The sequence below is a fragment of the Aegilops tauschii genome, chromosome 6 (genome assembly GCF_002575655.3).
Source record: "Aegilops tauschii subsp. strangulata cultivar AL8/78 chromosome 6, Aet v6.0, whole genome shotgun sequence".
Taxonomy (NCBI): domain Eukaryota; kingdom Viridiplantae; phylum Streptophyta; class Magnoliopsida; order Poales; family Poaceae; genus Aegilops; species Aegilops tauschii.
The window spans coordinates 2,386,843-2,410,931 of NC_053040.3; the positions used below are offsets into that span (position 1 = coordinate 2,386,843).

At 44.1% G+C, this 24,089-nt stretch overlaps 2 protein-coding genes and 1 pseudogene across 3 annotated transcripts in view; 1 reads left to right on the plus strand and 2 right to left on the minus strand.

Moving 5' to 3' along the window:
- Positions 1-661: 661 nt before the first annotated feature.
- Positions 662-24,089, minus strand: part of LOC109756710 (FAM10 family protein At4g22670) — a 153,863-nt gene continuing 130,435 nt past the window's right edge. Inside the window, exon 10 of the mRNA XM_073500755.1 lies at positions 662-802. Coding sequence (XP_073356856.1) covers positions 705-802 — 98 coding nt within the window. The 3' untranslated portion in view covers positions 662-704. The remainder of the gene's footprint in view (positions 803-24,089) is intronic.
- LOC141026337 (uncharacterized) lies at positions 7,359-10,505 on the minus strand (annotated as a pseudogene).
- On the plus strand, positions 13,884-16,510 carry LOC109756610 (protein neprosin-like). Of its 2 annotated transcripts, none has more exons than XM_045229488.1 (6): positions 13,884-14,027; positions 14,104-14,190; positions 14,491-14,643; positions 15,107-15,319; positions 15,431-15,575; positions 16,073-16,510. In XM_045229488.1, exons 1-6 carry the CDS (start codon positions 13,884-13,886, stop codon positions 16,450-16,452), a joined length of 1,122 nt encoding a protein of 373 aa, XP_045085423.1. In that variant the 3' UTR covers positions 16,453-16,510. The 2 variants fall into 2 exon arrangements, with proteins under 2 accessions (XP_045085423.1, XP_040247464.1); XM_040391530.2 differs by having other exon boundaries at positions 15,431-15,577; positions 16,118-16,393.

A 24,089-nucleotide genomic window follows, 5' to 3' on the forward strand; every position in this document is an offset into this window, starting at 1 on the left:
ACAGCAAATCGAGCGGGGTACCGCTCGGAGGGGTATTCACGCACAACAGCATATTAGCTACACCCAGGTCAATGGCAAATCAGGAACTTTACTGAAGATTTCCACAATCCTAGAATATGTGCTAGTGAAGCACATGAAGCAGCAAAATCTACTATCGGTCGCATAATAGGGCATATAGGCGGCCGCTGCCACCGCCGATAATGTCATTACCGACGACTCAAACTGGGCAGGGACAACAAGGGATTTGTGTTGGTTGTCTCCTGGCGTCAACTACTTAAGTGGGATCTCGAGGAGAGAGATCTCTTCAAACCTAACAAACGGGCAGAGAACCAATTCAACTAGCAACACCACTGCAGCAAACAGAACCAATGCAAGCTAGTATAACCCACACAAAGCACGGCAAAACTAGAATGCATCTTCTCCACCAAATAGATAAACAGGGAACTATCGTATCATCTCGGTAAAACCCACAAAGCATCCGCGGACCATGAGCCACCACAAAGTTCACTACCGCTACATACTACCAACATATAATAAAAAGGCAGGCATGGCATCCACCATCCAACAAGCGTCTCTGCGCGCTAGCGTCGCCAATCAAACACACACATGTCTCTAGATGCGCAAAAAGACACTGCCAACACTTAACCAGAGATTTTTTGTTCTGCTGATCGCAAAACCGTCGGTCAAGAGGGCTCATGGGGCATTCACCAGTTCCCGTTCATCTTGGCCATCATCTTGGCTATGATGGGCCCCACCTTCAGGTTCGCCTGGTGCTTGGCCAAGTTGGCAGGGTTGCTCATCACTGCAAATAAACAGTTACAAACAAACGCAGGGTCCGGTCACTGCAAAGAAAATATTGGACAAGAACAACCTAGGCTAAAGATCAAAACAACCCTAAAGAAGCAGACCTACAAGCAAATATGCAAAATGGTTCTGTCCTAATAATAAAATTCATGCATTTATATTTATAAGATATTACAGTTCATGTTAGGCATTATAACCAAGTTCCGAATACAATTTGTATAAGCATTGTATCATAGTTTAAGAATACTGCAAGGTTCAAAGATTTAGTATAGCTCATAAAAATGGTAACTTCATCTAAATAATTGAGCCATGCCGTACTACCCTGACCAGTAAGAAAGTACAGGACCAGACCAATGTAGCATACAACAGCTCTCACACACATCCCTATAGCAGCAAATATATTGTCATACAAGCAAACAAAGATGGCAGTCGATTAGGGATTGGAGGGGGCAGTGTAAACAAAGATCTAAAACATTGAGCTCAGGGCTGTTTGGTGGTTGCTGTAATAATCGAATATCCAGATCTGTCTGTGCCACAACTTCAAAAAACCAGCATCATTAGGGTGAACATGCGGTGTTGCATTATCTTCTTGAATGAAGATCGCTGTGTCCTTGTCACCGTCAGGCCATTTGTCTTGAATGGAAGGGATTACTTTATTGATTAGGTAATCTCTGCATACAGGCCGGGTTACTTTCACCGGTCTCAGCTCTATTGTCCCTCTATCTCTGTTGTGGCTGGTTCCTTGTGCCTCGGTCTCTACCACGAACGACCAAATGCCAAGCTTTCCATCAAATGTCATCTCGCCATCTTCATTGTAGCGAGGCTTGGCCACAGCTGTTAGGAATGTTACCTTCCCAATGCTATGATTATTGTGCACAGTGCGATTTGGTTCTTCTTCTCCAGGCAGTACATAGTAGCTACTCTTCACTCGAGTCGTGTCATGCCATTTCTCATCTATGTGGACCATATTTGTCATTGGCTTGAAACTAGGCCACGGACTTGATATCCATCGCTCATCCATCATGGACACGCAAAACTTTAGTCTCGCTATCTTGTTTTTTGGCTTGAGGGTGGGTTTGATGGTGCTCGTGATGCGTTTCAACTCTTGCAACTGAAATCTGTCATGTAGGGGTTGATCGGGAACACCTAAACACCATGCGGGAGAATGAATTGTTCTTCTTTTTTTCAAAGTGATTGTGGTTGTTCTCGAAAGATCTAGTTCTTTCCTCTTCCTACCACTCTTCTTCTTTGCTTGAAACATCAACTTCTTGGCCTGCTACAAGTTGTTCTTATGGTACATTCCATATTCTTGTAATTGTTCGCAGGTGAACATCCAGCATAATCGCAATGAGTACCCTGTCATACAGGTGAACATGTCCATCTCTAAGCTCGATTACTCGCAGAGCAAAGTAGACACCAAATCTCTCCTTTTCTGTCAGGTCCTTCCTTCTTGAATTGCCTTGTGCATCAGCTTCTTGAGCTTCTTCCGCTTCTGCATCTTCTTCAGCTTCTTCCACTTCTGCCTCTTCTTGAGCTTCTTCCACTTCTGCATCTTCTTGAGCCTCTTGGGCTTCTTCCTCTTCAGGACGCCAATTCATTTCAATGTCTTCATTCTGATCTTCCGTGATCAAGTTCAAATCCATAGTGTCACCTTGTTGTTCTTGTTCTTCTTGTTGAGCTTCATCCTCCTCTTCCAGGATCAAGTTCAAATCAATAGCGTCACCTTGCTAAGCTTGTTCTTCTTGTTGAGCTTCATCCTCCTCTTCCGGGATCAAGTTCAAATCAATAGTGTCACCTTGTTGAGCTTGTTCTTCTTGTTGGGCTTCATCCTCCTCTTCCGGGATCAAGTTCATATCCATAGTTGTGTGCTCTTGTCTGATCTCATAACAAGAGTATACAAAAGATGAATGGCTAGCATATAATCATAACAAGAGTATAAAAAAGATGAATGGTTAGCATATAATCATAACAAGAAAAACCATGAAGAATCCTAGACAAAAAGCAAAGAAACCAATAAAGGGAAAAGTAGAGATTAAAGGTACTCCTTGTTCATCTTGGTAACTAGAGGAACATGATGGCCCTCCTATTCACGTAAACCAAGAAGAATCTAACTTAATTCCTATTGTCATGTCTTTTTTTATTATATGTTTTTCCTTTTTTAAGTACAGTAGTTGATTTCTTAGTAAAGTGTTCTAGACATCAGAGCAGTCATATTTTCAGTGAAGTTTCATGTTCAGTGAACCTTTATGAAATTAGTGGAAGTGTTTAGTGAGCCATCCAGTGCTACCAGACACATAATTTGTCTTCATTTGGTTCATCTCACAACAACAAACAAAATTGTGTGCAATTCAGTGCTAGAAAAACAAAATTGTCAGGGTAGGAGTATGTACAATGATGTGTAGGAGTATGCAACATCAGGGTAGGAGTTAACTAAATTTACACTACTGATAACCAAATGTAGAAGAAGAATGTGCTAACTGAATTTACACTAAAGGAAGCAATCCAGTGCTAGAAAAACAAAAAGTATATTTACACTTGACTGAATTTACAGCATAGTGAATTTTTATTTACACTGCTGTTGTCAAATTACTCTACTCTCCAGAGTAGAAAAAATAAGTTATTTGCTGAATTTTTTAAACTACACATCACTTGCTGATTTTTTCTGTGGCACATCAGGGGCAAGCAGCACACCAAGATTTGTTCTGTCGCACGTCAGGGGCAAGCAGCAGACCATGATTAACTGAATTATTAACCTGCAACACTATGACAAATTGTTCCATGCTTTCTCTTTGTCATAAAATGAAATTTGATCAATGTTTTGACCTGGAATGACCATTATAAACTGCTCTATGAATTTGTACTGCTCTCTGAATTTTGGACAAATTCAAAGCAGCAATGTCTATTTTTGCTACCCCTGATCTTGATCCAACCATTGCAAACCCAGGTAAAGTACCCTGCTCCTGCTCCTTCACAATTCTGCAAGTCCTTTAGTCTAAGCCTATGAGTAACCCTGCTTGTTCACTAATTCAGTTTACTGTACAATTTTGTGCATCTACAGTTTACTCTTACAGACTGAATATTGTGTGTGTGTGTGTGTGTGTGTGTGTACACGGTCATCAAATTACAGACTGGATGATCTGGTGCTGTTCTAATTCACCTCAAATTAGCATCAATTTAACACTGATTTCAGGGCGCTGGCTACCTTTCAGTAGCATCAGAGGCGGCGAGGAGGAGCTGGGTCACTAGGACGAAGACGACGAAGAAGAAGAAATCGGCGAGGAGGCACAGGTGGGCGGCAGTGATCGCCTTTGTAGCAGGTGGGCGGCGGTGCTGGGCCCGACGGTGGATGCACTGGTCACCTCGGTGGACGTCGGCGGAGGAGCAGCGGCGGCCGGGGTCTTGCCCAACTCCCGCAGAGGAGTGGCTGGCCTTTGTGGGCCGGGGTTGCGGCCGGCGATGCGAACAGGACGACGAGGAGGAGCCGTCCGTGAGCCGTGCAGTCGCCAACCGTCGAGGTGTCGCCACGGAGAAGCAGGTGGGCCGCGGCGAAGCTCGCCTCCGCAGCGCAGGTAAGCAGGGGGGCGCAAGATGGAAGCTGCGAGGCAGGTGGGCGGCGGCGCAAGTGGGACTTTGTCGCCGGCTGATCCCTACGGCGGCTGGGGCACGCGGTGCTCGCCGGCAACGGGGGGAGACGGAGGCTGGGCGCGTGGTGCCCGCAGGCGTCAGGGGAGGAAGAAGGGCTGATTAGCATGAGATTTAAAATGATAAGGATTTTTTGCAAAATTACAATTGAACAAGCTGGTGACATGTTTTCCTGGACGGATGGAGTACTGTTTAATTATGTCGCAGTGAGCTGAAATAATAGTTTTTTTGCCGAGGACACATAAATGCATATTTTCACAATCACACCGTTGGATCATCTTCTTACATTGTAGTGGTGCTCCACTATTTATTTCAAAAAATATTATAACATTTACACCGTAAGAAGGTTAGCGAGTGTTAATTAGTTATGTGGCAAGCTATGATAGACGCAGTTTTATTATATATATACATACATATATATGGGTAGAGAGGCAAGGTTGTAAAGAGGAGCAGACCCGGAAAGATTGCCTTAGATGTTGGGGAACGTAGTAATTTCAAAAAAATTCCTACGCACACGCAAGATCATGGTGATGCATAGCAACGACAGGGAAGAGTGTTGTCCACGTACCCTCGTAGACCGACAGCGGAAGCGTTATCACAACGCGGTTGATGTAGTCGAACGTCTTCACGATCCGACCGATCAAGTACCGAACGCACGGCACCTCTGAGTTCTACACACGTTCAGCTCGATGACGTCCCTCGAACTCCGATCCAGCCGAGTGTTGAGGGAGAGTTTCGTCAGCACGACGGCGTGGTGACGATGATGATGTTCCACCGACGCAGGGCTTCGCCTAAGCTCCGCAACGGTATTATCGAGGTGTAATCTGGTGGAGGGGGGCACCGCACACGGCTAAAATATCGTATATCAATTGTCGTGTCTGTGGGGTGCCCCCTGCCCCCGTATATAAAGGAGCAAGGGGGAGGCAGCCGGCCAAGGGGAGAGGCGCGCCAAAGGGGGGAGTCCTACTCCCACCGGGAGTAGGACTCCTCCTTTCCTTGTTGGAATAGGAGAAGGGAGGGAAGAAGGAGAAAGAAGGAAGGGGGCGCCCCCCTTCCCTAGTCCAATTCGGACCAGACCATGGGGAGGGGCGTGACCACCTTTTGAGGCCTTTCTCTCCTTTCCCGTATGGCCCATTAAGGCCCAATACGAATTCCCGTAACTATCTGGTACTCCGAAAAATACCCGAATCACTCGGAACCTTTCCGATGTCCGAATATAGTCGTCCAATATATCGATCTTTACGTCTCGACCATTTCGAGACTCCTCGTCATACCCCGATCTCATCCGGGACTCCGAACTCCTTCGGTACATCAAAACTCAATAAAACTGTCATCGTAACGTTAAGCGTGCGGACCCTACGGGTTCGAGAACTATGTAGACATGACCGAGATACCTCTCCGGTCAATAACCAATAGCGGGACCTGGATGCCCATATTGGCTCCCACATATTCTACGAAGATCTTTATCGGTCAGACCGCATAACAACATACGTTGTTCCCTTTGTCATCGGTATGTTACTTGCCCGAGATTCGATCGTCGGTATCTCGATACCTAGTTCAATCTCGTTACCGGCAAGTCTCTTTACTCGTTCCGTAATACATCATCCCGCAACTAACTCATTAGTCACAATGCTTGCAAGGCTTATAGTGATGTGCATTACCGAGTGGGCCCAGAGATACCTCTCCGACAATTGGAGTGACAAATCCTAATCTCGAAATACGCCAACCCAACAAGTACCTTTGGAGACACCTGTAGAGCACCTTTATAATCACCCATTTACGTTGTGACGTTTGGTAGCACACAAAGTGTTCCTCCGGTAAACGGGAGTTGCATAATCTCATAGTCATAGGAACTTGTATAAGTCATGAAGAAAGCAATAGCAACATACTAAACGATCGAGTGCTAAGCTAACGGAATGGGTCAATTCAATCACGTCATTCTCCTAATGAGGTGATCTCGTTAATCAAATGAAAACTCATGTCTATGGCTAGGAAACATAACCATCTTTGATTAACGAGCTAGTCAAGTAGAGGCATACTAGTGACACTCTGTTTGTCTATGTATTCACACATGTATTATGTTTCCGGTTAATACAATTCTAGCATGAATAATAAACATTTATCATGATATAAGGAAATATATAATACTTTATTATTGCCTCTAGGGCATATTTCCTTCAGTCTCCCACTTGCACTAGAGTCAATAATCTAGTTCACATCGCCATGTGATTTAACATCAATAATTCACATCACCATGTGATTAACACACATAGTTCACATCTCTATGTGACCAACACTCAAAGGGTTTACTAGAGTCAATAATCTAGTTCACATCGCTATGCGATTAACACCCAAAGAGTACTAAGGTGTGATCATGTTTTGATTGTGAGATAATTTTAGTCAACGGGTCTGCCACATTCAGATCCTAAGTATTTTACAAATTTCTATGTCTACAATGCTCTGCATGGCGCTACTCTAGCTAATTGCTTCCACTTTCAATATGTATCTAAACCGAGACTTAGAGTCATCTAGATTTAGTGTCAAAACTTGTATCGACGTAACCCTTTACGACGAACCTTTTTGTCACTTCCATAATCGAGAAATATATCCTTATTCTACCAAGGATAATTTTGATCGTTGTCCAGTGATCTACTATTGTACCCCCTTGCCAAAATCAGTGTAGGGTATACAATAGATCTGGTACACAGCATGGCATACTTTATAGAACCTATGGCCAAGGCATAGGGAATGACTTTCACTCTCTTTCTATCTTCTGCCGTGGTCGGGCTTTGAGTCTTACTCAATTTCACACCTTGTAACACAGGCAAGAACTCTTTCTTTGACTGTTCTATTTTGAAGTACTTCAAAATCTTGTTAAGGTATGTACTCATGGAAAAACTCATCAAGCGTCTTCATCTATCTCTATAGATCTTGATGCTCAATATGTAAGCAGCTTCACCGAGGTCTTTCTTTGAAAAACTCCTTTCAAACATTCTTTTATGCTTTGCAGAATAATTCTACATTATTTCCGATCAACAATATGTCATTCACATATACTTATCAGAAATGCTGTAGTGCTCCCACTCACTTTCTTGTAAATACAGGCTTCATCGCAAGTCTGTATAAAACTATATCCTTTGATCAACTTATCAAAGCGTATATTCCAACTCTGAGATGCTTGCACCAGTCCATAGATGGATCGCTGGAGCTTGCATATTTTGTTAGCACTTTTAGGATTGACAAAACCTTCTGGTTGCATCATATACAACTCTTCTTTAGTAAATCCATTAAGGAATGCAGTTTTGTTTATCCCTTTGCCATATTTCATAAAATGCGGCAATTGCTAACATGATTCGGACAGACTTAAGCATAGATACGAGTGAGAAACTCTCATCGTAGTCAACATCTTGAACTTGTCGAAAACCTTTTTTGCGACAATTCTAGCTTTGTAGATAGTGACACTACTATCAGCGTCCGTCTTCCTCTTGAAGATCCATTTAATCTCAATGGCCCGCCGACCATTGGGCAAGTCAATCAAAGTCCATACTTTGTTCTCATACATGGATCTCATCTCAGATTTCATGGCCTCAAGCCATTTTGCGGAATCTGGGCTCACCATCGCTTCTTCATAGTTTGTAGGTTCGTCATGGTCTAGTAACATAACTTCCAGAACAGGATTACCATACCACTCTGGTGCGGATCTTACTCTGGTTGATCTACGAGGTTCAGTAATAACTTGATCTGAAGTTTCATGATCATCATCATTAACTTCCTCACTAATTGGTGTAGGTGTCTCAGAAACTGGTTTATGTGATGAACTACTTTCCAATAAGGGAGCAGGTATAGTTACCTCATCAAGTTCTACTTTCCTCCCACTCACTTCTTTCGAGAGAAACTCCTTCTCTAGAAAATTTCCGAATTTAGCAACAAAAGTTTTTCCTTCGGATCTGTGATAGAAGGTATACCCAACAGTCTCCTTTGGGTATCCTATGAAGACACATTTCTCCGATTTGGGTTCGAGCTTATCAGGTTGAAGTTTTTTCACATAAGCATCGCAGCCCCAAACTTTAAGAAACGACAACTTTGGTTTCTTGCCAAACCACAGTTCATAAGGCGTCGTCTCAACGGATTTTGATGGTGCCCTATTTAACGTGAATGCAGCCGTCTCTAATGCATAACCCCAAAGCAATAGTGGTAAATTGGTAAGAGACATCATAGATTGCACTATATCCAATAAAGTATGGTTATGACGTTCGGACACACCATTACACTGTGGTGTTCCAGGTGGCGTGAGTAGTGAAACTATTTCACATTGTTTTAACTGAAGGCCAAACTCGTAACTCAAATATTTTACCTCTGCGATCATATCATAGAAACTTTTATTTTCTTGTTACGATGATTCTCCACTTCACTCTGAAATTCTTTGAACTTTTCAAATGTTTCAGACTTTGTGTTTCATCAAGTAGATATACCCATATCTGCTCAAATCATCTGTGAAGGTCAAAAAATAATGATACCTGCTACGAGCCTCAATATTCATCGGACCACATACATCTGTATGTATGATTTCCAACAAATCTGTTGCTCTCTCCATAGTTCCGGAGAACAGCGTTTCAATCATCTTGCCCATGAGGCACGGTTCGCAAGCATCAAGTGATTCATAATCAAGTGATTCCAAAATCCCATCAGTATGGAGTTTCTTCATGCGCTTTACACCAATATGACCTAAAGGGCAGTACCATAAATAAGTTGCACTATCATTATTAACTTTGCATCTTTTGGCTTCAATATTATGAATATGTGTATCACTACGATCGAGATCCAACAAACCATTTTTCGTTGGTGTGTATGACCATAAAGGTTTTATTCATGTAAACAGAACAACAATTGTTCTCTAACTTAAATGAATAACCGTATTGCAATAAACATGATCAAATCATATTCATGCTCAACGCAAACACCAAATAACACTTATTTAGTTTCAACACTAATCCCGAAAGTACAGGGAGTGTGCGATGATGATCATATCAATCTTGGAACTACTTCCAACACACATTGTCACCTCGCCTTTTACTAGTCTCTGTTTATTCTGCAACTCCCGTTTTCGAGTTACTACTCTTTAGCAACTGAACCAGTATCAATTACCAAGGGGTTGCTATAAACACTAGTAAAGTACACATCAATAATCTGTATATCAAATATACCTTTGTTCACTTTGCCATCCTTCTTATCCACCAAATAGTTGGGGTAGTTCCGCTTCCAGTGACCAGTCCCTTTGCAGTAGAAGCACTTAGTCTCAGGCTTAGGACCAGACTTAGGCTTCTTCACTTGAGCAGCAACTTGCTTGCCGTTCTTTTTGAAGTTCCCCTTCTTCCCTTTGCCCTTTTCTTGAAACTAGTGGTCTCATCAACCATCAACACTTGAAGTGGTCTCGTCAACCATCAACACTTGATGTTTTTGTTGATTTCTACCTTCGTCGATTTCAGCATCACGAAGAGCTCGGGAATTACTTTCGTCATCCCTTGCATACCATAGTTCATCACGAAGTTCTACTAACTTGGTGATGGTGACTAGAGAATTCTGTCAATCACTATTTTATCTGGAAGATAAACTCCCACTTGATTCAAGCGATTGTAGTACCCACACAATCTGAGCACATGCTCACTAATTGAGTGATTCTCCTCCATATTTTTGCTATAGAACTTGTTGGAGATTTCATATCTCTCAACTCGGGTATTTGCTTGAAATATTAACTTCAACTCCTGGAACATCTCATATGGTCCATGACGTTCAAAACGTCTTTGAAGTCCCGATTCTAAGCCGTTAAGCATGGTGCACTAAACTATCAAGTAGTCATCATATTGAGCTAGCCAAACGTTCATAACGTCTGCATCTGCTCCTGCAATAGGTCTGTCACCTAGCGGTGCATCAAGGACATAATTTTTCTGTGCAGCAATGAGGATAATCCTCAGATCATGGATCCAATCCGCATCTTTGCTACTAACATCTTTCAACATAATTTTTCTCTAGGAACATATCAAAAATAAACACAGGGAAGCAACAACGCGAGCTATTGACATACAACATAATTTGCAAAATACTATCAGGACTAAGTTCATGATAAATTTAAGTTTAATTAATCATATTACTTAAGAACTCCCACTTATATAGACATCCCTCTAATCCTCTAAGTGATCACGTGATCCATAACAACTAAACCATGTCCGATCATCACGTGAGATGGAGTAGTTTCAATGGTGAACATCACTATGTTGATCATATCTACTATATGATTCACACTCGACCTTTCGGTCTCCGTGTTCCGAGGCCATATCTGTTATATGCTAGGCTCGTCAAGTTTAACCTGAGTATTCCGCGTGTGCAACTGTTTTGCACCCGTTGTATTTGAACGTAGAGCCTATCACACCCGATCATCACGTGGTGTCTCAGCACGAAGAACTTTCGCAACTGTGCATACTCAGGGAGAACACTTATACTTTGATAATTTAGTGAAGGATCATCTTATAATGCTACCGTCAAACAAAGCAAGATAAGATGCATAAAGGATTAACATCACATGCAATCAATATAAGTGATATGATATGGCCATCATCATCTTGTGCTTGTGATCTCCATCTCCGAAGCACCGTGCTTGTGATCTCCATCTCCGAAGCACCGTCATGATCACCATCGTCACCGGCGCGACACCTTGATCTCCATCGTAGCATCGTTGTCGTCTCGCCAACTTATTGCTTTTACGACTATCGCTACTGCTTAGTGATAAAGTAAAACTATTACATGGCGATTGCATCTCATACAATAAAGCGACAACCATATGGCTCCTGCCAGTTGCCGATAACTCGGTTACAAAACATGATCATCTCATACAACACATTATATCACATCATGTCTTGACCATATCACATCACAACATGCCCTGCAAAAACAAGTTAGACGTCCTCTACTTTGTTGTTGCATATTTTACGTGGCTGCTACGGGCTTAGCAAGAACCGTTCTTACCTACGCATCAAAACCACAACGATAGTTTGTCAAGTTGGTGCTGTTTTAACCTTCGCAAGGACCGGGCGTAGCCACACTCGGTTCAACTAAAGTGAGATAGACAGACACCCGCCGGTCACCTTTAAGCAACGAGGGCTCGCAACGGTGAAACCAGTCTCGCGTAAGCGTACGCGTAATGTCGGTCCGGGCCGCTTCATCTCACAATACCGCTGAACCAAAGTATGACATGCTGGTAAGCAGTATGACTTATATCGCCCACAACTCACTTGTGTTCTACTCGTGCATAGCATCAACACATAAAACAAGGCTCTGATACCACTGTTGGGGAACGTAGTAATTTTAAAAAATTTCCTACGCACACGCAAGATCATGGTGATGCATAGCAATGAGAGGGGAGACTGTTGTCCACGTACCCTCGTAGATCGACAGCGGAAGCGTTATCACAACGCAGTTGATGTAGTCGTACGTCTTCACGATCCGACCAATCAAGTACCGAACGCACGGCTCCTCCGAGTTCTACACACGTTCAGCTCGATGACGTCCCTCGAACTCCGATCCAGCCGAGTGTTGAGGGAGAGTTTCGTCAGCACGACGGCGTGGTGACGATGATGATGTTCCACCGACGCAGGGCTTCGCCTAAGCTCCGCAACGGTATTATCGAGGTGTAATCTGGTGGAGGGGGGCACCGCACACGGCTAAAATATCGTATATCAATTGTCGTGTCTGTGGGGTGCCCCCCTGCCCCCGTATATAAAGGAGCAAGGCAGCCAGCCAAGGGGAGAGGCGCGCCAAAGGGGGGAGTCCTACTCCCACCGGGAGTAGGACTCCTCCTTTCCTTGTTGGAATAGGAGAAGGGAGGGGAGAAGGAGAAAGAAGGAAGGGGGCGCCCCCCCTTCCCTAGTCCAATTCGGACCAGACCATGGCGCGGCCACCTTTTGAGGCCTTTCTCTCCTTTCCCGTATGGCCCATTAAGGCCCAATACGAATTCCCGTAACTATCCGGTACTCCGAAAAATACCCGAATCACTCGGAACCTTTCCGATGTCCGAATATAGTCGTCCAATATATCGATCTTTACGTCTCGACCATTTCGAGACTCCTCGTCATATCCCCGATCTCATCCGGGACTCCGAACTCCTTCGGTACATCAAAACTCAATAAAACTGTCATCGTAACGTTAAGCGTGCGGACCCTACGGGTTCGAGAACTATGTAGACATGACCGAGACACCTCTCCGGTCTATAACAAATAGCGGGACCTGGATGCCCATATTGGCTCCCACATATTCTACGAAGATCTTTATCGGTCAGACCGCATAACAACATACGTTGTTCCCTTTGTCATCGGTATGTTACTTGCCCGAGATTCGATCGTCGGTATCTCGATACCTAGTTCAATCTCGTTACCGGCAAGTCTCTTTACTCGTTCCGTAATACATCATCCCGCAACTAACTCATTAATCACAATGCTTGCAAGGCTTATAGTGATGTGCATTACCGAGTGGGCCCAGAGATACCTCTCCGACAATTGGAGTGACAAATCCTAATCTCAAAATACGCCAACCCAACAAGTACCTTTGGAGACACCTGTAGAGCACCTTTATAATCACCCATTTACGTTGTGACGTTTGGTAGCACACAAAGTGTTCCTCCGGTAAACGGGAGTTGCATAATCTCATAGTCATAGGAACATGTATAAGTCATGAAGAAAGCAATAGCAACATACTAAACGGTCGAGTGCTAAGCTAACGGAATGGGTCAAGTCAATCACGTCATTCTCCTAATGAGGTGATCTCGTTAATCAAATGAAAACTCATGTCTATGGCTAGGAAACATAACCATCTTTGATTAACGAGCTAGTCAAGTAGAGGCATACTAGTGACACTCTGTTTGTCTATGTATTCACACATGTATTATGTTTCCGGTTAATACAATTCTAGCATGAATAATAAACATTTATCATGATATAAGGAAATATATAATACTTTATTATTGCCTCTAGGGCATATTTCCTTCATTAGAATAGATTGGAGATTACAATTTAAGGCAACACATCAATTATATTAATACTTTCCCTATCAAACTTGGCACTTGTGAAGATTTTTCTATGCATTAAACACATCACATCCTTATATCGCATTAACACAATAGATTTTTTACAAAAGATAAGGATGATCATATCTTAGGACATTTGATGCCATATTTTCCAACGCATCTTATCATATATAGTGCAATTAATGTTATATTTTCTAGTGGTCATATATCTTAGTGCAATTAATATATGCTATCTTCTGTACGCATACAATAATCCTTAGGTTATACATTATAGTTATAAGCAACATTAAATGTGAGGTGCACTCGGATGCATATAAATATGGTGGTCTAAGAACTCCAAAACTAACAATTCCCTATTTTCACAATGAAAGGAATGCAAGCCGTTAGTGCGACTCTCTTCATGTCATTTCTAGTTCTGGTGACCAGAGGAAAAGATGTGCAATATAGAAGGCAAGAGGAAGACAATACCCATATTCTCACTTATCACCGAGTTAATAAAACCATTGTGGTACGAATAATTAACCTTCTTATGTATATTTAGCATATGTTTTGGGGGCTAACAAGTAGAGGAAACATCAAAACAGATGAAAGATGGAGATTTCTATGACTGCATTGATGTGAATGAGCAACCGGCTTTCAGGCACCCATTATTGAAAGACCACAAAGTCCAGGTAAATTAATTTCATAACAATATGATGTACCTCCATGAATTGTCTAGTATATTGTGAGTTCATGATTAATTGCATAAATTTTGATTCAGCAAGTTCTACTCCCTTCTTGTTTCATTAATCTTTTTGGATATGTTATTTATGCTAGAAAATTAGGGCTATTGAAAGTGTACTGAGCTGAAAACCTTTTTACCTAATATAAGCTTTATAAATGATGAATAAAATTACAACATGTTTTTTGTGTATTGTCTTATACATTTGTAATATTTTGTTTATAAGGTGGTTCATTCTATTTTCAAACAGATGCAACCAAATTCTTTCCCTGTTTGGATGGATATCCAAACATTGCCTTCAGATGAACCATCTATCATTGATTGCCCAATGGGAACAATTCCAATACTGCGTACTAATGGAAGTTGCACCATAGCAGCACATAGTTATGATGGGCAATTGGAGGTGAGTTTTTGTACCCTCAAATCTTTAGTTGTACTAAGAAAATTATGTATGAACATTATTTCAGTTGTATATGAAGGAATTCCAATTTCATTACCAAGTTTTAGCAACACTCTCTTGGACAGTTTCATACTATATACTAGTCACAAATTCTTAGTTGTCAGCACTAATGTTTTTCATTAATTGTTACTCTTTCCATCCCAAAATGTGAATGAACACACATCTTAAGATTTAATTTGATGAACCAAAAGTGATACATTTGAAATGCTTTCGAATATGAATCATATAATTTTATGTGTCACATAACCCATAACTTAATAGCGTAATTAAGGGTCAAATTAAAAATTATAATGGGGTTGGCGCCTTACATTTTGGAGAAGATGAATTACATGTGATATCCCATCAGGCTTATCTACACATACTATTCATTCTTCTCACTTAAAGGTGTTACTTTTAATTCTTGCAGTCAGCGGGACTCATATACCAGGGTGATGTATATGGGGTGCGTGGTGTATTAAATGTTTGGGAGCCAAAGGTGAATAAATATAGTAAGGATTCTAGTGCAATGTGTGTAGAAATGAAAAGTGGAGGAGAACAACACACTGACAGGATTGGTGCTGGTGTTCGGGTCTTTCCAACATTGAGTGGCGATACTTTTGTTAGATTTCATATTTCTTGGGTAATGCTTAATTTTGTTCAGATACATGGTATTATGTGTTATATATTTTTATGATAATAACTTAATAATATAAATTCATATTTTCTTTTTACCTTGGAACAAACCTCACAGTATGATGGCCTATACAAAAAGTCATGCATTGACTTCAGTTGTCCTGGTTTTGTGCAAGTTAGCCACAGAGTTGGTCTTGGAGCAAGAATGCGACCACCCTCTGTTTATCATGGAAAGCAGACAGTAATACACATTCAAAATTTCAAGGTATTATCGTATTACTAAAGTATAAGATTTCTCAAGTGTCACGTACAAATTATATGTACGTAAATTAGTATTATTTGATTTTATTTCGTGTGCATAACCACTATATATACCTTACTGAACGTGACCACAACTTGATATGCTTGTTTACCATCTTACACCCACATACTATATATCTTTTTGCACATATATGACACTATTCTAATAAATAGATTCAAAAGGCAAGTTCAATTAATCATGACAACATTTTGAACATGAAGGAAATACTCATATATCATTCTGATTCACATCCCTTGCTATGCAAAAAGGATTAGGTGAAGACATGCATGCCTACTATATCTCATCAAAAGGATTATAAAATAATTGGCCACTAAAAAATACTAGAAAGAATAATAAGATTACGATTCTAAATGATCATAGTTATTTAAGAGCCTATTTATCTCACACAATATTGATTTAAGGACGGCATCTAACCTGCAATAAATATTGATTTATTTTAAGACCCTGTGTCTAAGAACTGGTGGTTGACTTATGAGCATGTAGCAATTGGATATTGGCCAAGTGCATTATTTGAATTCCTTAGGAACAAAGGTGACGCAGCGTTCTCGGGTGGGATTGTTGAGGGGCCGACTGCCTCGACAAACTCTCCGCAAATGGGCAGTGGACATTTTGCTTCGGAGGGATACGGAGGAGCGGCTTTCGTAAAAAATATTCAGATTGCGAATAATGAGAAGGGCTATTTTGACACTCCAAATAATTCTCAAGTGCGGCCTGAATCAAGCGATAAATCCAAATATACCGTGGAAAGATTTGAATATAGTAAATATGTAGGTATGCGTATCTTCTATGGTGGATTAGGGTCTTATAAGGCCTACTGACATGAACTCAACAAATATATTGAAACAATCACTATGATCAAATAAGTGATGGTGAATTGTGTATTATCGAGTTCCGTTCATGATAGAAGCTGGGGCCTACCAGTAGTGTTGGGGCCCGCACTACTGCCAGCACGCTGAACCTAACATTTAGCGGTAGTGCGGGCCTCGCCTCATGTTACTACTACATTTATTAGCAGTAGCATGAGGTAGGACCCACACTACTACTAAATAGCAGCAGTGTTGGCTACTGCCCCGCACCACTACTATGCATGCGTATTTCCTTTCAGCATATTTATACTGCATTTATACACCCTTATACAATTGTTATACCGTAGCAATGATATAACAACTCATCATCATCGTAGCGATATAACAACGCTCGAGGATACTATTCATATTTAACGTGATCCCCTGTCAAAATAATGATACTTTTAAAAATAACATGACCCTCCTGTCCAAAGAATGACACTCTTCAAACAGTCGGCGAGGAGTGTGACAGCGTCGAAGACGAACATCTAGCCTGATGCGTAGATCACGTCAGCATCCAGTGGAGATTCTATGTGATCTCTGCATTCACTCGCATGACCTATATGGGACACCATTGTCGCAGCTAAAAACCGGCAAATCCCTTGGCAGAGTATCCCAATGTGGTGACTAGGTTGGAGGGGAAACATGAGACCTAGTTGCCTAGGTCCAAGCCCTCGAGAGGAGGAAATACCGTAGTCATGCTCATGTATATTGTGATTGGGTGTGTAAAGTACAGGTATAAATCAAATGATTGTATAATGACCTATCAATTACCTCGGCCCCATCTTATATAACACCGGCCCCCTAGGGTTACACAACCTAGTCGGCCACGGCTCAGACTTGCTTGTCTTGTATGGCAAGACTTCCAGAGTCTTCTATCCTGAGTGCCCAACTGCCCATGGGCTGGCCTGGTGGCCCAGTAGGCCGGTAACTGTCAATTCGAAGTCCCCTGGGCTGTAACACTAGCATTTGACAGTTTGGCGTGATTAGTTGATTACTCTAAAGCAAAAAAAAAGACTTGATTTCCGGGGAAGGAACTCATTCTTTTTCCCATCCCCTCGGCGGTTAGGGCATACTCTCCCATTTAGGATTCGCCTCCCCTCTGTCCACCACTCTGGTGGTCGATGGCGGCAAGGGAAATCCCGATACCTTCGCTACGGCCGTAGTTTAGTTTAGGTTTTTTTAGTCCTTGTAGGTACAACGCTAGGGCGGATGATGGCGCTTCTTCTTCGAGTTTGTCTTCCCGGCTTCGATCCTGCTTGGTCCCATAAGAGTTGTTGGGATTCCCCCAATTGTAAGGGTGAAGCAGAACGGTAGCAAGTATTTCCCTCAATTAGAGAACCAAGGTTAGCAATCCAGTAGGAGTCCCCAAAGCTAACAAAGTGAGAAGCACAAACACTCTTGTCCCCAACACATGAAGAGGGTTGTCAACACTAGTAGATAAAGGGCCTTCAGTCCCGGTTCATAAGGGCCTTTAGTCCCGGTTCTGGAACCGGGACTAAAGGGTCGTTACTAATGCCCTAACCCTTTAGTCCCGGTTCTTACACGAACCGGGACTAAAGGCCGTCCACGTGGCCAGTGCGGGGAGCCCAGGCAGGAGGGCCTTTGGTCCCGGTTGGTGGCACCAACCGGGACCAATAGGCATCCACTTGTCAGCATTTCAGTGGCTGGGGTTTTTGTTTTTTTTCTGAAAGGGGGGTGGATTTGGGGGTTTTGTATGGTTAATTAAGATGTTTCATATATTGTGTTAGTTAGCTAATTAATTAATAGAGAGAAAAGTGTCCTCTCTTATCTCCGTGCTTGGTCGACGCTACGTACTATACGTATAGAGAGGCCCTCGACACGCTAGCTAGTAAGAAAATGAAGGAAACCATTAAGTACAGAAGTTCGTCGTGCATACCGAGAGAAGTGATCGACCTCTCCTTCTCCGAGAGATTGGTCGAACAACAAGTTTTCGTATTATCTATCCGACTACTGGCTACATACATATACAATATGTAAGATCTATACAATCCCCTAGCATTTGAAGTCAACTTCCACATGGTATTCTCCGGCTTTATTGATGACGTGGTCAAGAAAGAATCCCGCCAGTTCCTCTTGAATTGCTTTAATGCGATCTTGTGGTAGGATATCATTCCGCATCTCCCACGTCTAATTTGAAGAAGGGGGTTAATACATATATATGAATGAAACTCAACAGAAATGATGGTGTAATAAAATGAAATTGTGAATATTATTGCTTACGCACTTCATATTGTCTTTTAGAGTAGCCCCGCTTATCTTTGTAAGTCGCGTTGTAGATGAACTCGCACACGTAGTATCCACAGTAATCATTCCCTTGTTCCTGCCACAAGCACTTTACGAGAAATAGAGGTCAATCAAACTGATAATGAAGCATTATAAATGGCATTGATGAAACTAGCTAGAATCAACGGGAGATGCGCGCAACTAGCTAGCTAGTAGTACTTACTTTCGGGTATGTATATCGCAGCTCCTTCGGCAGTCCCGGAGCTTGTGCGGTGAACTGTTTCCAAACCCTGCAAGACAAAAAAAATAATTATTACTTGAGATATCAGGAAATGAACAAAAAGTTGCCGATATGGTGCGATAATGATCGATTGAACTTACTTGTTGAGAATTTTAGTCATCTCCGCATAGGTCTCGGGATCTTTTCGTCTCGAGTCTAAGACGGTTACTAATCCCCGCTCAAGCTTAATCTCCAGGAGAATATAGTGGAAGCTGCGCACGCATGCATAACTCATCAGTTACATTACTATAACCTCGCTCGAGTAATAAGGGAAACCGAATATGCACACGACAGTAACACTCACCTTGAGTTGTAAGGAAAGAGTATTAAATCTTTGTTTTGATTTATTACTAATGATTTGAGCAAGTTGGCCTCGGCCTCGGCGGCGTCCTTTTCAATCTGAAAATGATCTATGAGATTGGTGTTAATGAACCCAATATCATACATTTCTGCTTTTCTACACTCGACGATCTTCAATCTGCATAATATAGTGAGGATAATTATAAATACATGCAATGAAAGAGTTGAGCTATATATAGAGACTTAATGACAAAAGTAGTACTTACAGACAGTAGCAAGTGACCGTTAATTTATCGAGGGCCTTCTGATTGAAACACGCGAAGAACTCCTCAAATGGAACAGGCAACAGATCACCGGAGACGAGGTCATGCTCCTCTTTAATTCTCAGATACAAAGTATTCGTCCCCCCAGACTCTCTGCAGGTTTTCATGTACCAATTATGGAATCTTCGCATCATCGTTGTTAGAGATTTTTCATCTTTGACGAGAGGCTTCCCGTACTCGTATCTGTGTTCCTCCACCTCCAACAAATCATAATGTACATTGTCGGGCAGGTAATCTGCAGGATTGCTATAACCGGGCACCATCCCCGGAGCATTAGCGACGATGTCGCTAGACACATTGAGCGGGGCGAACGATTGGTTCGCTTGTTCTCCGAGCTGGGCAATTTCTTTCCCAGCTCGTCAGTCTTTTAACCTTTGATCACTGACAGTACTTCCCGACCGCTCCGCTTCGAGATATGCCTTTTCAGTAATGCGCTCATAGTTGCTTTTCGGCGGAGACTTTGGTGGTTTCCTCAGGGCATCGATAGTGCGCTTTGCTTTCACCGGATCTACCTTCTCCTCCGGAGGTGGATTTCTCTGTGCTTTCAACCCTTGAAAGAAGTCCTTCACCTCGGTCCGCACGATCTTCGCGGTTTCCTCCGGGGTCCTCTCGTACGGTAACTTCTCTAGAGGCTTGAGAGGTGGACCGTATCTGTATTGCCTCCCTCCTCTGCCTGTACTGCTAGACGCCGGAGCAGACGGGGCGGCTGCGGCTGTCTTCTTTCGTGCTTGCTTACGAGGCGGAGGAGAAGGAGTACGACGCGCCGGAGCAGCCGTGGCGGCGGCGGGTCTCTTCCGCACTTGCTGGCGAGGCGGAGAAGGAGGAGGCTGGTGGCTTAATGGGCTAGCCGGCGCAGACGGAGAAGGAGGCGGAGTGCCGCCACGCGCCGGAGAAGGAGGCTGAGTGCCCTGATCGTCACTCGCCGGAGGAGGAGGCGGTGGAGGAGGCGGAGTGCCCTTACTCGGCGGAGGAGGAGGAGGAGGCGGAGGCATCCAGTTCGGAAGGTTGATGAGCTCCTTCCGCCATAGGCATGGAGTCCTCAGACAAGAACCCAGCCGAGTCTCCCCTTCACCCGTAGGGTGGTCAAGCTCGAGGTCCTCAAATCCTTCTGTGATTTCATCCACCATCACCCTAGCATATCCTTCTAGAATCGGCCGGCAGTGAAAAGTTGCGCCAGGTTCAGGAGGTGCAACAGAGCCAACAGCCGCCTTGACTTTCAAGTGCATCCACTGCGTCATAAGGTGGCAATGCTGAGACTCCGTGATAGCATCTACGGGGTAGCTAGCAGGAGCAGTCAAGACAGGCTGAACCAGCTCGGTGGAAGCCTGGCTGCTTCTCCGCTGAGATGGCGGGGTAGCTTCGGGGGTAGTTTCGGCAGGTCACTTGTTGCGACTTGCTTCTCGCTCCTCTATCGCTTGCACCCTTGCGTGCAGCGCCTGCAGTTGGTCATGCTCCACTTTCTTCCTCCTCTCCTGGCATTTGTAACCGCCTGCGTCCGGAAAACCAGCCTTCCACGGAACGGAGCCTGGCGTGCCTCGTGTCCGTCCAGGGTGCTCAGGATTCCCGAGGGCCATTGTGAGCTCGTCGTTCTCTCTGTCTGGAATGAACGTCCCTTCCTACGCTGCATCGATATAGTACTTAAGCTTCTTGACGGGTATTGCAAGTTGCTCGTCCGTCCAACGGCACTTCCCTGTTACAGGGTCCAAGGTTCCGCCAGCCCCGAAGAAGCAAGTCCGGCAACGGTCTGGCCAGTTCATTGTCTCTGGTTCGATCCCTTTATCAAGCAGATCCCTCTTAGCCTTGGCCCACTTAGGCCAGGCTTTGAGGTAGCCACCTGACCCCATGCGATGGTGAAGCTTCTTCTTCGCAGCATTTTGCTTGTTTGTCGCCGATATCTTCTTACTCTTTTCCGATGTCTTGTGGGCCACAAATGCGGGCCATTGATCTCTGATCTTCTCATATTTGCTGATGAATTCTGGTGTCTCTTCTTTGTCGACAAACCTTTTCAGCTCATTCTTCCACCTCCTGAATAGGTCTGCCATCTTCTTAAGAGCATGAGACTTGACTAATTGCTCTATAACTGGCTTCTCCGGATCCTCCTCTGGCGGTAGGGTGAAATTTGCCTTCAGCTCAGTCCAAAGATCATCTTTCTGCATATCATTCACATAAGACACCGTAGGGTCTTCTTTCTTAGGCTTATACCATTGGTGGATGCTGATCGGGATCTTGTCCCTAACAAGAACCCCGCACTGAGCAGAAAAGGCTTCCTTTGTCCGGATGGGTTCAATCGGTTGGCCGTCGCGCGCGATTGATGTGATCTCAAACCTTTCATCTGCGCGCAACTTTTTCTTCGGGCCTCGTCTCTTTACCGAAGTTGTGCTCGATCCGGAGGGCTAGAAAAAAGAAGAAAGACGAGAGTTAATTAATATGTGTACATACCAAAACAATGAATGCATCAATTAGCTAGTCAGCACAGTCTTAACTAATATATTTACCTGGCCGGACTCTGTTCGGTCACCGGAGCCGTCAACACGGGCTCCTTCTTGCACCAGCATTGGGTCACCGGAGCCATCATCATCATGTGTTTCCTCCTCCATTCTTCGATCATCGTAACCTGCTTCTTCACCCTGTTCTTCCAGACAATCATTGTCGTTAAGATACAACATGACATCACCTCCGGCTAAGATTATGTCCCCCAACACCTCTTCTGCTTCCTCGTCTCGTCCGTGCTCCATTGTTTCTGCAAATATTACAACATGGCAATTATTACACAAACATGACAACATGTGGATATATTAGTGGCAAATGTAGACCTAGAGAGAGGGTCGGGGGTGCTCCCGTGGTATAAGTTATCACAGTCGAGAGGGGGTATATATATCGACCGCCCCTCATGTCGAAGTTATCCGGGATGGGGTAATATCGACAACGACAACATACATACACGGGAAAATAATGTTATCGGGGAGGGGGTATATCGACCCCCCCCCCTCTACCCTCTACCCTAGTTCCCGACCCTCGACCGCTCGGCGATCCTCGACACTCTCGTTCCTGATAAAAATTAAGAAGAGGAAGAAGACGAAAAAAAGAGGAGAAGAAGAAAAAAAGGAGAAGAAGAAGGAATAGAGGAGAAGAAGAAAAAATAGATTTATTTAATCTATTTTTTCTTCCTATCCTCTTCTTCTCCTTCTTCTCCTCCTTTTCCTTCTTCTTCCTTCTTCTTCCTTCTTCGTTCTTCCTCTTTTCTTCTCCAACACAAAACACATCTCATCTCATCTCATTTCACCCAAAAATAGACCTTTTTCTTAATGAGCATATGAACATTTTCTTAAATATTAATGAGCATATGAACATATATACATATCACCAAAAAATAGACCTTTTCTTCGTAAAAAAAATGCAAAAACGAGCATTATACAGCATATACAGAGCATTATACAGTGAACATACATACATACATACATTGATCGTAACATACATACATACATACAGAGCATATACAGAGCATTATACTGTATACATACATACATACAGTGAACATAGCGTGCGGGTGGTGTGCGGGGACGACAATGAGAAGGAAAGGGGAGGAGGAAGGGGCTCACAGCGCGGCGAGGGGTCGAGGTCGCCGGCCGGAATCGGTGTGGCGGCGGACGAACGGCCTCGGGGATGAACGGGTCGTGGGAGCCGGAGTGGTGCTCCCCGCAGCGACGGCGACGACGGGCGCGGGGAGGGGTCAGGGCCGGCCTGAGGCAGAGGCGGTGGCGCGTGGGGCAGGGATGGCGTCGGGGCGACGCGGGGCAGCGGTGCGTCGAAGAGTGCCGCGAGGTCGGGGCAGCGGTGGAGCGGGGCGGCGACGGCGGTGCGAGGTGGTGACGGCGCGGGGCGCGGGCGGCGACCGGGGCAGCGAAGGCGTCGGCGGGGTGAGCTGAATCGGGCAGCCTGACGAGGAGCAGGGCGTCGGCGTCGGCGGCGGAGAATGAGAAACTGCTGAAAATTTCACAAGTGCGGGCTTATATACACAAAACATTGGTCCCGGTTCGTGGCACCTACCGGGACCAATGCCACCTTTAGTCCCGGTTTGTGCCACCAACCGGGACCAAAGGTCCCTTTTCAGTAGCCCAAAGGGCGGGAAGCGGCGGCCTTTGGTCCCGGTTGGTGGCACCAACCGGGACTAAAGGGTGGGCATTGGTACCGGTTGGTGCCACCAACCGGTACCAATGCCCACCCTTTAGTCCCGGTTGGTGCCACCAACCGGGACCAAAGGCCTTGCGCTGCCGAACCAAAAGTTTAGTCCCACCTCGCTAGTTGAGAGGGGCTCGGAGTGGTTTATAAGCCCCGGTGCGGCTGCCCACTCGAGCTCCTCTCAACTGCAGGCTTACGGGCCTAAACTAGCACTGTGCTGTTTGTGGGCCTATTGGGCCTTCTGCGGGCCTGAATCCTGGCCCAGGTTGGGTTTCTAGTCG